The 16,176-nt window shown below is 33.2% G+C and overlaps 1 protein-coding gene across 8 annotated transcripts in view; it reads right to left on the bottom strand.

Annotated features, from left to right (window-relative positions):
* Positions 1–16,176, bottom strand: part of FOXP2 (forkhead box P2) — a 666,216-nt gene that overhangs the window by 45,562 nt on the left and 604,478 nt on the right. For all 8 annotated transcript variants that reach the window (XM_070369572.1, XM_070369571.1, XM_070369570.1 and 5 more), the window contains 4 exons: positions 12,307–12,520; positions 10,413–10,517; positions 2,450–2,537; positions 741–824 (listed from right to left, as the gene is read on the bottom strand). In XM_070369572.1, coding sequence (XP_070225673.1) covers positions 741–824; positions 2,450–2,537; positions 10,413–10,517; positions 12,307–12,520 — 491 coding nt within the window. The remainder of the gene's footprint in view (positions 1–740; positions 825–2,449; positions 2,538–10,412; positions 10,518–12,306; positions 12,521–16,176) is intronic.

Here is a 16,176-nt window from a genome sequence, read left to right as displayed (position 1 = left end):
AACTTTCATTAAAGTAGAGTTACCCAGTTGATTACTCTAAGTTTCTCTGCAAACATTAGCTGAGTGAGATAAAGTATATTCTTTTCAACAGTCTGTGTATATGACTACATTATCAGCTTGGCGTCGATATCTTATATATTTTTAGGGAAATTGCAGTTTTTATTTTCTATAATCTCACCCATTTTCCTTGTCATAAGCTCTCTAAATTAACATAATGTGAACTATATGGTAAAATGTACCAATATGTGCAACACATCTTAACTGAAATAACAACCAGAGAAAGAGAACAAAATTGGCTTTAAAAATACCATGACATCTTGACAAAACATTTGATAAAAAAATCCATTTATATGTATCTTATGATTGATCCGAACCCTCTTCGGCATACCACATACCTCTCTATTTGTGATTTGTACTGTTCTGCCTTTCAGGGTGCTCAAAAACGGGTTTCTTTTTCATATCTGTAAACCTATCACAGAAAGACATTCTCTCTAGTGATTTCTGCACTGATAGGTGTACTTTGTTCAGTGTCACCCATGGTGGCGATTGGATAGATTTTGTAAAAGATAGCATTACTTTAAGAGAAACATACAATTTGACCAGCGATTACATTTTACTTTCATTTTATTGCCGTATTTTTCATCACACTCATTGTTTTCTAACTGTCGCTAAATTGTTCATTTTCTTAGTCTGTTACATCGCTAAAGCTATTTACTGTTTATAAAGCAATATGCACTTACAGGTTTGGGAGATGGTTTGGGCTCTGAGGGTCGCATGTGCAAGTGGGTCATCATCGCTTGAAGACGTTCGCGTTCTTTAGAAAGCTGTTAAGAAAAAGTGAGATCAGAAGCATTTTAGAAATGACTGATACCGCTATTTTGCTGCAGTGATACATCTTATCATTGAGCTTGTCTCCGAGTAATGATTCCTGCATATAAAAGTCTGTGTCCGTAGGAACTTATCTGAGGGGAAACACAACTTTAGCTACGGAGTAGGGAAAAACTTTTATAGCTTTCCTTATGTTAAAAGGTCAGAGAAAACAAATAACACTTCATCTTTTTGTCAATAAGAGAATTGAGGTCACAGTTGCCTCGACAGTAACAAGTTACTGAAACCATAAATTAGAAGGCCCATGGTGTCTCTTTAAAGTCCTGTGGACACTGTTAGCAATGGACTAGTGCCAGCAGCTGTGAAAGGGTGAAGGGTTCTCAAAGCGAAGTGCCTGCCAGGATTGTCTCCACACTTCATGCGTTCCCACTGAGGTCCAGTTAGTGCCCCCTGCAATCTGCCATCATCAATCTAATTCAATAGAGTGACAGAGACCAGGCAGTGTGAAACGCTGAACTCTGACTCAGAGTAGGCATCTACACTTGCACTGGGTCTCATTACAACTGACGGACCTTACTTCTCCATCAGTCAGACACAGCAGACCAAAAAAAAAAAGGAGGCATAATTGGTCACACTGCAGACTGTCTCATCAGCCGAACTCTTATGTTTTAGTCTACCTTTTATAAATGGTAAACAGGTTCACAAAAAAGCTTTTTAAACAACAGCAGCAATGATGCTTTTTATGTGTTCTTGATTTTTTTTACAAGTCAAAATATTTTTAGGAGCTCCTTGGAAAAAAGCAATGACATTTATGTGTTTAGTGAATGATGAATTTAAAACAATTTAAGATGTAGCAAGTGTGAAGACAAAGAAATTGTATGTTTAATTAAATGAAACAAGGTATTGGTTTGATTGAGAAAAAAATCATTAAGATGAAATATTAGAGGAAGACTTAGAGGGTTAGGAAAAATGCAGCAAAAATGATACTGAGGGGGATACAATTGCTTTCTGATCAGTTTTATAAGCTCTATTTATTTTTGGCCAAATTCTGTTTCAATATTAACAGTAATGTCTTTTATTTAAGTTAGCAGCATTTGATACAATACACATATTACCATCTGTGACATTATACATGATTTGCCATTATTCCAAGACAAGGATTCTTGTAAGTTCTTCAATTAAAAATACACTAGAGGTAGAAAAGAGAAAGATTTTTTTTTAGAGTATTAAATTGTAGGCATGATACTATAAAGGCTTTTTGCTATAAAATCTCATGAAAAAAAATCAAGATTAGCTCATGTAAAAACTGTTTCTGCGATAAAATCATATCCAGTTGGGTGGTTTGCTCTAAACTTTCTTAGGGAAAACTTAGATTTGACTCCTTTGAGATAGCCAAATGTATATGATATAGTCTAAAGATGATAATAAGTCTGAGTGGTAAGTAAGTACATTAAGCTACAGCAATCCATCCTGAGATAGCAATCATTTCTACCACTATAAACAACCTAAAATTCCATCTATTTCTATGCATTATTGTGTTAAAAGACACAGGATCTGCCCGGTACTTGATTTAAAGACCAGAAGTCAGAGAAAGAGTCCAGCAAGGGAGCCCTTGACAAACCTGTATCTCTAACTGCTGCACCACCTGCATTTGCACTCGACACTGTGCGGTGCTTCGGTCATCCAGCGCGTGTTCGTTGTTAAGGTGCCTAAACAAACACACAACACAAAACAGAATGTTAAGCCAGCGCTATTTCAGTAGCAGATGTTCCACGTAAAACCACTGACACCACATTTCCTCCATACTGGGAAAAAATAACACCTTGAAATGATATAAAAAAAAAAGTTAAATATGCTGATGTGCTTAGTGAAAATTACTTATGCAATGTAAAGATACCCTTCAAAGAGTAGAAAATGTAATTGTCTCTAAGCTTATCAGTTATTACAAAAAATTTTCCCCCAAATTATTTTCAGAATAATAGTAGAAATCACTAAATATGCTTCATATAGTCTTTTTTTTTTAAAGGGCACCTTATAAATACACGAACCAAAAGTAAATCTAAAGAGAACAAAGACAATTCTCTATTCCATTTTTCTTTAGATACTTTTGACTCCTATGATGTTATTTAGTGAGCAATGCCTTATGTTATCAAGATGTGGTGTGAATCTTCAGCGAATTATCATCCCATGGTAACATAAAACTTATAAAGAATGATCACTTGCTATTACTAATACTTAAAGTGCATTGAAAATTCTGAGAATCAGAAGCATCAAGATTGACATTTCATGTTCAGTGTCCTATTTAGGATACATCTGTCCTAATCTTACAAAAAAGAAGGGAGAGATAAGACATTATCTTACTCTGACCTTGATTACATGCTAGTCTATTATTATTTAATAATGCTTAAAAAGATCTCTTTAATGAGTCATATGAGGATACATCAAAAGTAATTTAGTAGAGAAGTATCTCCAATGAATAAGAACATATTCAATAATATAACTTCATAATATATCATTTATTTGCTGCCTCCTAAAATTAAAAAAAAGAATCTTCAATCAATTTAATATCCTTTGGTATGTCTATTTCACCAATTGGCAAACTAAGACAGCAATTTAAAAAATGTTCTCACCAATGCATCTAAATAAAACATAAAAAATTTATTCACAAAATTAAATAAGAATTTACATATTTATCCATCTGGGTTCAAGTACAATTTAGGAAGGTATACTAGTCTAAAAAGTTTAATGCACTCCTCATTTTACTAAAATTCAACAAAAAAACTTTTGTGCCCATTCAAAATATTTACCTCCATTTCTTAAAATTAACAGAGTCAACATATACATAGATGGACAAATATATAACACACATAAAGAAGATTTTAAATGGTATTTATGAGCAAGAACTAATAAATACATAATAAATAAAAATATGTAGGTTTATTTGTTAATAGATCTAGGCTAGGCAAGTAGAAATCTTTGTGCGACTTTGCCCCATCCTTTGATAAATTAAACCAGTTCATTTTAATACCCCTCACTGATCATGACAACAAAACTTCCATGTGTCTTAGTACAACTGTCATAATTGGTTGAAGAGAGATGGTGGACTCAAATAGTGGGATGTAACAGGTCAGCTTTGAGGTGTGTAGTTACAGCGCAGAAGAGGCACTTGCACTCCACCTGTCTGTTCTTAGACCAGCTCTGTTCAGGTTTGGTTAACAAACTAACTGGAATGATACACACTGCTGCTGCTAAGTCAGGTCAGTCGTGTTCGACTCTGTGCGACCCCAGAGACGGCAGCCCACCAGGCCCCACGGTCCCTGGGATTCTCCAGGCAAGAACACTGGAGTGGGTTGCCATTTCCTTCTCCAATGCAGGAAACTGAAAAGTGAAAGTGAAGTCGCTCCGTCGCGTCTAACTCTTAGCGACCCCATGGACTGCAGCCTACCAGGCTCCTCCGTCCATGGGGTTTTCCAGGCAAGAGTACGGAGTGGGGTGCCATTGCCTTCTTCAATGATACACACTACTATGTATAAAAGAGATAATCAACAATGACTCATTGTATAGCACAGGAACTCTATTCAATATTCTGTAATAACCTACATGGGAAAAGAATCTGAAAAAGAAAGGATATATGTATAGCTGAATCACTTTGCTGTATACCTGAAACTAACACAACATTGTAAATCACCTATACTTCAATATAAAATAAACATTAAAAAATGCTTTCCATAATAAAATATTAGAAAAAATATAAACTATAATGAGAACTAAAATTCACTCACGATTTCTGAAAATGAGGCATGGAAAGTTATAGTAAACCACAGGTTAGTTTATGACACAAAGTGTCACCTATTCCTAACTCACAGGACATTTAAAAATTGTTTTTCAGGTTCTCCTCCCCCAATTTTAATGAACAATGAGTCTATTTTCTATCAGAGTACTGCAACAGTAGTTGTATTCCTAAAGTTTGATATAACTATATTTTCTTAAGATTTTTACACTGTGAACTCTTGAGGAACACACATATGTTTATTCCATGACCAATCTAAATGCCTATTTAAAAAATGCTTCAGATGTACACAGGGATTAGGATATAAATAGAGCAAGATAAGTAGAATATACAACTTTGCAAGAAAAAGATATATTTAGTTACTATGTTTATTTTTGCATGAAAATACTCTTTTAAAAAGGTTTTGCACTCATGTTTACTTCTTAGGTATAATAATTATCCTATATTTAAAGAACTAAAAAAAGTACAAAATGTTTGCATTATATACTTGGGTCTTAGAGACCTATTCAATTTATCTCTGCAGCTTTTATGAGAATAGAGACTGTAGACTACAATAATAGTCAATGAGGTTTTGTCTTGATTGAATTTTTCAGTGGAACACAAAAGAACCTTGCCATTAAAATAGTCCTTTATTCTCCTGTATGAAGGCGAAAGGTTTTTAAAGTGTTGTGATGTTCAGTAATGAGCCTCTATCTAAATTATCATTGGTGACAAACTCACAAAGCACTTTCGAGGACACATAGTTATGAAATGCCAGAGCTGCCACTTTCTTTCCTGTAATTATAGGCTAGCTTGCAGCCCTTCAATGATCATTTATAGAACAGCCTCCAGTGGATTACTGAGAACTTGAAAAACACATACATACCTCTGCCACATCTCCCTTCTCCTTTCCTCGCTATTGTTTACCAGTGATATGTAAAATAATAGTGCCTATTCATTCCCCCTACTTAATTATGCCAATCAAAGTATAGAAATAGTGTCGGATATAAATACAATGCAATAAGACTAAATAAATAGGCTGAGTATTAACAGTAAATTATGAATTTATGTATTTATGACTATTTTGTGCCCAAATTATTCTCTTTTATGTTTTTATAACTATCTCAGGTACTACATATTGCTGTTCAAAAATTCTCTATGATTTATAAATCAAGAATGAGATAATACTGAAAAATGAGAGGATTGGTGGATTTTCTCAGTCAGTGCCTAATTGCTGTTTCAAAATGCATATGCAAAGGGACATTTCATTAATCATTTAATCATGTCCCTTGCAGGAAGTTGGAACTAATGTTGCAAATACCCTTTTCATATGAATGCTCCATAATACTATCTTATGCATTTGATATATTGCCTATGTCATAAATTATAGCTGCTTCAAAAGGACCAAGTGGGGTTGTTATCCTTGAAGATGCTTGTTACAAAACCTTTATTAAGTTTCTTTTTTTACTTATTGCTAGTTCTATTTCACAGCTTCATACTAGCCAACAATAATACTCTTTCTGATGGCAAAGGTCTGTAAATTACCCATGCAATCACTAACACCATTTCACAGGCCTGTTCTACTTCTACTGGTCTGCTAACAAGGCGATTACACACAAATTACTGAATGCCTATGAAATATTTAAATGCATTCTACTCTACTATGCATTAATAAGAGCAAAGCAAGCTCTGGAATTCTGGTTAGCTCCAGTCCCTAATGTCCCCTAATGAGCCTCTTACCGAGACTGCAGTTCAAACAGAGAGGTGAAGAAAAAATGCAAAGGGTGCCTTCAGAAAGGCAGCACTGAACAAACATTGTGTGAGCCAGTTCTAATTTATGGGTCACTTTATAGGTATATTGATTTTTGTTTTCAAAATGGAATAAATGATGTGGTCGACTGACGTTCTTTCAAAACTGCATTGAATCTGTGTGCTAGGTGGGTAGTGTTAACTAGGAAAAAATGTATATAGGCAGTCAAATTCTTTCTAAAAACAATTAAGCAAGCATTTCAGGAAGATAAAAAGTAGGAAAGGATCTTTCCAATTTATTTAATGCACAATTCTCTTTAATGAAGCTTTTAAGGTTATGAATGCATGTGGTAACTTCAATTATATATACCCCAGATTAGCAATTCAATTTTAACCTCTAGATTTTTCCCAAATTCATTTAAAGTTACAACATTTTATAAGCTAAAAAGGGATCAGATTTAAATCCAAGTATGTCAGAGACTGTTTTAACAAAATGTTTCACTTGCATATCACTGGTGTTTGATTTATTTTGCATCAAGCTTTTTATGTTTAAACACTGACAGGAGTTTAAATACAAAATGTTAGCTGTCACTATTCATTTAGCTGATTATGTGAGATGCCTTAGTTTTGAGAGATGGGGGCACTGTCACCAAAAGAAACAACATTCTGACAAGTTCAAAGAATGCCTTCTTGAGGTCATAATTTTGTAGCCACGCTGCCTAGTCAAAGACAAAGAAATAGACAATACACGCTAAGTAAGAGCATAATTTTTAGAGTAGTCAGCTGCAAGAAAAAAAGATAACATCTTTCCATGAAATATTCTGTCCCTACTACCTTTTCCATTGCTTTTTATATAGTGTTAAACCTTAAAATAGTTAGCTGTGCAATAAACCTAACTCATTTCATCAACTAATTACTCTTTAATAGACTGATATTTTATTGACACTAACCATTTTGCCTTTCTTCAAAGAATGTTTCTATCTTTGTATCTCAGACCACATTTTGTTTATTGGCATCTGCACATGCAGGTTCAAAAACACTTGTCTGCCAACTTGAATGTTATATATTGTAAACCTTTTGGTTTAAGCTCTTACAAGTCAATCCACCTATTACATTTAGCTGACATAGGGCCAATGGAATGATAATTAACTCTGCAGACAAACTACACTAAAGTTTTATTGGTATTATTACACCTTGACATTGATAAGACAATAATGAAGAACTAGTATTAAATCCTTTTAGTGATCTTAGATCCTCAAAGAGTGACTACAAAATGGTTACCTTCTCTGAACACCTACTTCACAGTAATTCAAAAATTTTCCTAGATACCTTTTAATCTAGAATTTCTTTTTTATCTTTTAGTTTTCTATTTTTCTGCTTTCATCTTTGCTGTTATAAATAACAGTTTCTAATTTAGTCTTATTTTTCATCCAATAGAAAAAAAAACCTCATTGAATACTGAAGCATACATATTATGCATATGTATACATGGCTAAGAATATGTATGTTATTCATAAGCAATTGTCCTCTGATGGCTTTTTATTTGGTGCTGGGCAAAAATAGAGGAATTCTACCACTTTTTATAGTGATGCAATGTGAGAAAGCGAGTTTGGGACTCAATATATTTTCTACTATCCTTTGCTATTAAACATATGCAGGATAAATAGTAATAACGGATAGTTTCCTTTACTTGATCCAGACAACGGATAAGTTGTCTGATACCAAAGTACAGCTCAAGCTATACAGTTTATTTCTAGTGCATTTTAGAAATAAAAATGCCACAGAATTTTCTCAAAAAAACTTTTATAACAAACACTGGGTACCAAATTTCTGGAGAATGTATGTACAAAAAACTTGAGAATTAAAAACTTTACAGCTTTTTGACTTGCCTGACATTTTTCCCTCCAAGACTGTCTATTCTCTCCATTACTGCAAAAGAAAAACAAAATCTTCTTTCCAAGAAAATCTGTATTAACGGTAATGCCTTCTTCAATTCACTTTCCACACAGACACTAAATCAACTTTTTTTTTCCTGAGTAACTGAAATTAATTTAATAAAATATATCATTTTATTTCTCCTCAAATTTCCCATACACACTCTTCAAATTTCCCATACACATCAAGAAAAAGACAATACCAGTATAAAAATACATTAAATTAAAATTTCATTTTAGTACCATACACTGGCATTAGCTCTATTAACAGAAGCTATCACATTCATTTGACTTAGAGAATCTAAGCATATCACAACAAAAATGGACTAAACGGAGGACCTTAAAATCTACCGTCATTTGCTCTGTCATCCCTATAAAGTTAATGGGCTGGAAAAATGGTCAGTCTTTGGAACCGAAGTTGATATTTAATTGAAAGGAAATGCCTTTTTAATTGTAACTTCTTCAGTTTTATTTTTAAATACCAGCACGAATATGAAAAAGACTCATGGAGGGTAAAACGAGAGCTCATATTTACACAAATTTGAGATGAATAAAAATGTTTATTTCCATGTGCCATAAAGGAAATTATATTGAAAGATATATCTTTTTTCTTAAAGCTTTATTTTGAATTTTGCTAGAAATAACAACTTAGAGCAATAAAATGTATGATGACTGAGCTATAAGGTTTAAATTGCTATTCTTAAGAAATAGCAGCAAAAGTCCTCTAAATAATCTTAATGATAAAGAATAATATACTAATCAGAACTAATATAATTCAAATGAAGAAATATGAAATTAGTTCTTCAATGAATGAATATTCTTATGTTCTGTCCTTGTTTTAACAAATATTATTTTTCTTAGATAAGAAATTAGGCAAATTTAGCAAAGTTGCCTAATATTTTAAGGGCTCTTTTTGCTTAGAACATTTGAATCAGCTTCCTACCCAACAAAATGGCAGCTCACAACTATTCTGGATAGTGCAAATCTTCGATTAAGGCCATGTACAAAGTCCACAGTAATACAGGAAGCATTTTTTTCCTTTAATTGGTTAGAAATTTTTTAAAAAGTTTAAAAAATTCCCTGTGGAAGTCTTCGTGCAATTCGGTTGTACAGTTATTACGATGCCCCGTACTTGGGCCTTGCTGTTAAGGTGCTTCTGCTCTATACCCTGTAGTGTGCCATTTGTAAACACATCCTTTTGATGTTTCTGCCAACATCCTGGCAACAAAGCAATGCAATTTCAAATGAGCTAATTAACTTAATTGTTGATGAAGCATGAAACAGTTCATTGACCCTGTTAGCTGCTCCATGACAACATAAGAGTCTCAGCCTGTGAAGTTACTCATCTCCATAAACCTATCTGTAGCTCTGTTTAGATCTCTTGCATTCTGAAATTGTGGGTGGAAAATGATTCATGAAAGATGCATATTCTCATTTGAAAAAGAACCTCTTATGAATTAAAAAATATATTATCGCTGTATGAAGAAATTAAGGATATACAAAGTTTTGATTTTAAGTTAGAGAAGCCTTACAATATATCAAATAAGCTTAGGGCCATGTATGTTGCTTTATGATTCTCAGGGCAACAAGTCACAACATGGAAAAAATACAGCTATCTTAAAATTTTAGTTATGATTAACTTTCAGTTTTTTCATTCTTACTAAATAAATACATTAAACATTATTTAAAGTAAGAAATAAAAATTCTGCAATAAAGATAAGCCTTTAAAATGTGTATTTTGTTTAAATATATGTGTGTCTCTATACACACACACACACACGCACATATGACTTTTCACATAATCTTACTGGAAATTTTTATAGAAACCTTGAAATTTAAGTGAATTCTACAAACATATCTTTCGATCATTAATGACACTATTATAGTAGGCTACTTTTTATTATTCATTCAAAGACCTTTTGTGAAATTTTCTCATGAAAAGTAAAGATGAAGAGTTAACCTTCTTAGCCTGAGTTTGCTAATCCACTTGTTGAAATACACAGAAAACGTACAGAGTGCCTTAGGATGGACCTTTACTTTCTTTCTTCAGCTTTCTTTTGCTTATTTACAGCAAAATTACCTGAAACTCCCATATAATCCACTCCCTTTGCTAAAAAAAGTAAAAAACCTACTTTAAAAACTGTCCAAAATCTTCACAAATGCTTTCACAGCCTGGCCATTTGCAAACTCCATGGCCGTAGAGAGTGTGAGAGGCCCCAGTCTCCTCATGTGACGAGCTGTAGCAAAAGAACACGACGTCAGATTCATCTCAAAAAGCCATAATCGTTGCAGGCTGCTAGCGCCTGTCAGGTTACGATCAGTGACAAACAGGTCAAAACAGGTCAATTCAGCTCAGAGCAGTCAGAAAAATTTAATCGTTCTATTGAATAGTTCAACTGCCAAGGCTAGATGATGTTCCAATTAGAGGAGAAATAAAGCCAAAGATGACTGTTAATAAAGGATGAAAAACTAAGAGGACTGTATAATATCATATGCTAATCCTGCCACATGACCTTAATGTAACATTTACCTCTAAATAAAAATATATATTCATATGTGGTCAAGTGAAGAAAAAAAAACAAACTGTGTTTTTAAGAAAGTAATAGGAAAATCACCACAAGATTTCTGAAATGCTCTTTTTAGAGATAATATGGACCTTCAGAATCATTTACATTGTTTAATATTTATGTGTGAATCATATATATTTCTGCTAGTTACAGTTGATCAAAAAATTCTACTTTGGAATGGTATTCATTAGCTATCTCTTTTATAATTATCCAAGACTTTTGATAAGTGAGTATTGTATCAGATAGATCCTAGAGACATCAACCAACTTCTGAAGTATGTAATCATCAAATTACTCTCAATTAAAGCAACAGCGTGAAAGCATTCAAAAGCACACCATTTTACAATAATGAAATCTAACAAGAAAAAATGTTCATGATACTCCAAGAAAAACCAAAAACATCACCAAATTATAGCATTCTATTTTAAACTGTACTGTATAATTGCATGTTTCTTTGAAAAAATACTTGTTTATGAGAAAAGAGTTTATTGCAGACAGGCAGGTATTCACATTGCAGAACACTGTCAATTCACTACATTGAAATCTGAATTTTATAACTCTACATCATATGGGATTAAGCCACTCTGTAAAGAAATCCTGTACTTATGTTCCATCTTTTAAAATGTATTTTTCACTGAGCAATATTTTGCCTTATATATTTTATGTAAATCACATTAACGGATCTGATTAGGTTACCATATGCCTGAATAAATAGTTAAATGGATAAAAAGTATATGGGTGACCCTTTTACAAAGGTACTTTTTATACAACCAAAAACACTAAGTTGAAACAAATGATCTAATATAATGTACTTAGTGTCGGTAACTGAAACCAAATTTTTCTTTATGAATTTTCATGCAAATTTATCCAGGGTGTTACCATAAGTTCATTTTAATTATATATTTATAATTCCATCATGCCACAAAAACAAAAAAGACAAACCAGATCTTCTTTCTTCTGGTTTATGATACCTGTGTTTATATGCTTATGTATATCTATTCTCTGATTTCTAAGCACATGGTTGTAACATATACTAAGGGGGATATCTATATAAGTATGTATATATACATATACATATATATATATATATATACACATATGCATCTTTAATGATTTGAAACTCATTCTTAAGTTTTAAAATGGTAAGAAGATTCTCATTTCAGCAATCAGGTTAATCATAGCATCTTAGCCATAAAAATATATTGACACAATAATTCTACATGCACTTATTATAAAATAACTTTCTTCAGGAAATTCCCCATTATATCCATCAAACTGCTGGTATTTGAGCTGTTTTTTTTCTGATGAAATAATATATAAGATAATTTAAAAGTTTCTACCTATTTAATTTGGGTCCTACACATTCTATCTCTGTTAAGTACAAGTCATTATTTTTAGTGTTACAAATAGTAAAAGTAAAATTTGGTGATAAGTAACAAAATACATCTCATGAAATTTACCTGTCTCGCCTTGCATTTAGAACTGAAGACTGTCCATTCACTATGGTATGATGGGTTATTGGTGGTGATGCTTTGGAAGTGGTGGAGGAGGTAGTCGAGGAGGAATTGTTAGTAGTGAGGTCTAGCCCTCCATGCTTAATGCCATTGTCTTCCATACTGTGAACTCCAGTCACTTCTTTCCATAACTGCTGAATTTCGGCAGGACTTAAGCCAGCTATAAAATGAAAGGAAGCCCCACTAATATAACAAAGTAAAGTTCATATAATGACCTTAGTATTATTACTGGATTAATGCAAACAACAAAAGTGATGTTACCAGAATTATTAATATATGATGATAAATCAGTTTTACGTCATCATCACTATATTTTTTATCTCCGATAATCATTTATCTGTTAAAGACTATCAAATCAAGAACAGAACTAGAAATAATACTACTGGGGCTAATATCAAGGATCAGTTGAAAAAGCACAGCAAGTTCCATTTGAAAATTAAAGTACTGGACTTTCAACAGTATTAAAATTAAAATTATTGGACCTTTAATTATTGCTAGTATCAGTGAGGAACTAAAAGACAAAGACACTTGGAAATAACACATATAAAAAGAAATTTAAAAAAAGAAGTAAGGAGGGAAAACACAAATGTCCGGGGAAAACAGTGAACACTCAAAAGAAAAATACGTTTGACAATTATCAAGGTATTTTGATCTTTCTCAGAGAGGCAAAGGAAATAACTGAATTTCATTTTCAAGTGCTAAATAAGCCAATATGTTTACTTAAATGGACCAATTAGGCATATAATATCTAAATTTCTCCTCCATTTTATGATTGACAGAACAAATCAAATACTCATTTTAAACAACTTTCTGGTTCAGATTATGCAAATTTACCTGATTTATGAGAAATGAAAAGAGAAACCTTAGGTTGCTATGCTTATCACAATTTCAAACAGACAGTTTTACCAAAAGCTGTCATTTTGGTGATTCTGGCGCCTCAAGATTTTAAGACATGTCCTGAGACTGAAGAAATGACAGGATAGCTCAGATTCTCAACGTTATTAAAAGTTAATTTTTTTCTATAAAAAGAGGATGGGTTAATAAAGAAAGGTATTTCTGTTACAAAGGAAATACTTTCTATATAAAGATCATTAACGACTAATTTAATTCTAGCTTTAACCTAAGATTCTGAAACTTTTATGGCTGTGAGTTTCTGTTACCTGGCTGCATGTGTTTAGGTGTCTTAACAGCAAAACTGCATGAGCAAATCCTTTTCTGTGGAGCATCAACGCACCCTCTGTATCAGAACTTTCACCGCCTCATCTGCTGCCTCTCTGCTCCACTGTCACTGCTTGTCTAGACACTGCTGCAGCTTCCTGACTGTCTTCCTGTTTTCACCTTGCCTTTGGATAATTTACTTTTCATCTATCAGCCCAAAGTTATCTCTCTAAAAGTAAATTAAACCATGACACTTCCCCAGCAAAGCCTCTAATGGCTTCTGAGAACACTTAGAAGAGAAAAAAAAAAAAACTTACTGCTGCCTATGAGGAGCTGGCACTTATTTTTTATTTTTATGTTACATGCATTTTCCTTATAATTAGAAGAAGTTTGAAATTTATAAGGTTTTGTTTTTCTTTTTTTTTCAATTTTTAGTTGGTTTACAATGTTATATTAGTTTTTACTGTAAGGCAAAGTGAATCGGTTATACATAGACATTTATCCCTATTTTTTGAATTCCCTTCCTGTTTAGGTCACCACAGAGTACTGAATAGGGTTCCCTGAACTAAACAGTATGTTCTCATTAGTTATCTGTTTATACATTGTTTCAATAGTGTATGCATGTCAATCCCAATCTCCCAATTCATCCCACCACCTCCTTTTCCCCACTTGCTGTTCATAATTTGTTCTCTACGTCGGTGTCTCAATTTCTCTTTCACAAATAAGATAACCTATAGCATTTTTCTAGATTCCACATATATGTGTTAATATATGATATCTGCTTTTCTCTTTTTGACTTAATTTCACTCTGTATGATAGTCTCTAGGTCCATGCACATCTCTACAAATGACCCAATTTCATTCCTTTTTATGGCTGAGTAATATTCCTTTGTACATATATACAACATCTTCTTTATTCTTTCCTCTGTTGTTGAATATTTAGGTTGCTCCCATGTCCTAGCTATTTTAAATAATGCTACAATGAACACTGGGGTGCATGTGTTTTTCTGAATTATGGTTTTCTCTAGGTATATTTCTACTAATGGGACGGTTGGGTCATATGGTAGCTGTATTTTCAGTATATTATCTGATTGTTACCTATGTCTCTGACCTCATCCATCACCGTCTCTCTCCATTTCATTCTATTACATGGGCCTTCTGCTATTTCTCGAATGCATCAAATATTTGCTGCCTTTCAAGCTTTTGCTCCAGCTATTCCCACAACCTAGGCCACTCTCTGGGTGCAAATCTTCTCACAGCTTCCTCCCTCCCTTCATTTAGGTAGCTCAAAGGTAACTTCCTGTGAGAGGTTTTTCAGCACACTATCAACCATTGCCCCTCCCTACTTGCCTTTTATCACGACCTATCTACTTTCTTTTTCTTTAGAGCATTTACCACCCCTAAACTTTATTATTTGTTTTACAGTCTCCCTCCACCATTTACTAGGAGCAAGGATTTCTTACTTTACTGGGAGACACTCAGTTCCTAAAACATTGCCTAGTATGTGCTCAGTAGTTGTTGATTTAATTGATTAAAACAGGTTCATACAGTTCTGAAAGACATCTTGGTTACTATCATACGTAAATGTTCTGTTAAAGGGCATACTATTGTGGGTTGGCCAAAAACCCTAAAAAAATTTGTTAGGGTTTTTCCATAACATCTCCTGGAAGAACCTGAACAAACTTTTTGGCCAACCCAATATTTATGAGTATTGCTTTCTGGTAAGGAAAAAGTCTAAAGAATTATAAATGGTACCATTTGATTTTACCAGATTAAGTGGCTAGTAACATTTTATATTTTGGCTAAAGACATATATATCTGAGACTATAGTTAAGATGTTAATAATAATTTAGCTTTCAGATTTTATTAATAACTTTGGTAACCTACATATCCACTTACCTTAAAGTAGAATTCTATTATACTATTCATTTGCATTGAAAATGAGTGGTACTACCATGGTATCACAATGATAGGATAATAAACAGAAGGCATGTAAACATTTGATAATCAGTCCAAATAATGGTCCTTAATTAACAGAATATTATATTTTAACAATATTAAATATTTATATTTTAAATATTTAATGTTTAAATATTTTAAATATTACAGATACGGAACAGAGGAAAATAATGTCGAAAAGGGATTTCTGTTAGCAAGAATGGCTTCCCAAAGAGTTTACACATTCAAATCACTTGGGGATCCTTTAAAAGTTTCAGTGCTCTGACCACAGCCCCACCAAATTAAATCATAATTTCTGAAGTCAGAACACAGGCATCAGTAGTTTTTGAAGCTCCGTAGATTACTCCAATTGCAGATAATCAGGGGACTGAGGTTCGTGACATTGTACAGGAGACAGGGATCAAGACCATCCCCATGGAACAGAAATGCAAAAAAGCAAAATGGCTGTCTGGGGAGTTCTTCCAAATAGCTGTGAAAAGAAGAGAAGCAAAAAGCAAAGGAGAAAAGGAAAGATAAGCATCTGAATGCAAAGTTCCAAAGAATAGCAAGAAGAGATAAGAAAGCCTTCCTCAGCAATCAATGCAAAGAAATAGAGGAAAACAACAGAATGGGAAAGACTAGAGATCTCTTCACAAAAATTAGAGATACCAAGGGAACATTTCATGCAAAGATGGGCACAATAAAGGACAGAAATGGTACG

The sequence above is a fragment of the Bos mutus genome, chromosome 4, assembly GCF_027580195.1.
Source record: "Bos mutus isolate GX-2022 chromosome 4, NWIPB_WYAK_1.1, whole genome shotgun sequence".
NCBI lineage: Eukaryota > Metazoa > Chordata > Mammalia > Artiodactyla > Bovidae > Bos > Bos mutus.
The sequence above is the reverse complement of the archived record's forward strand: the minus strand, read 5'-3'. Positions and strand labels throughout refer to the sequence as shown.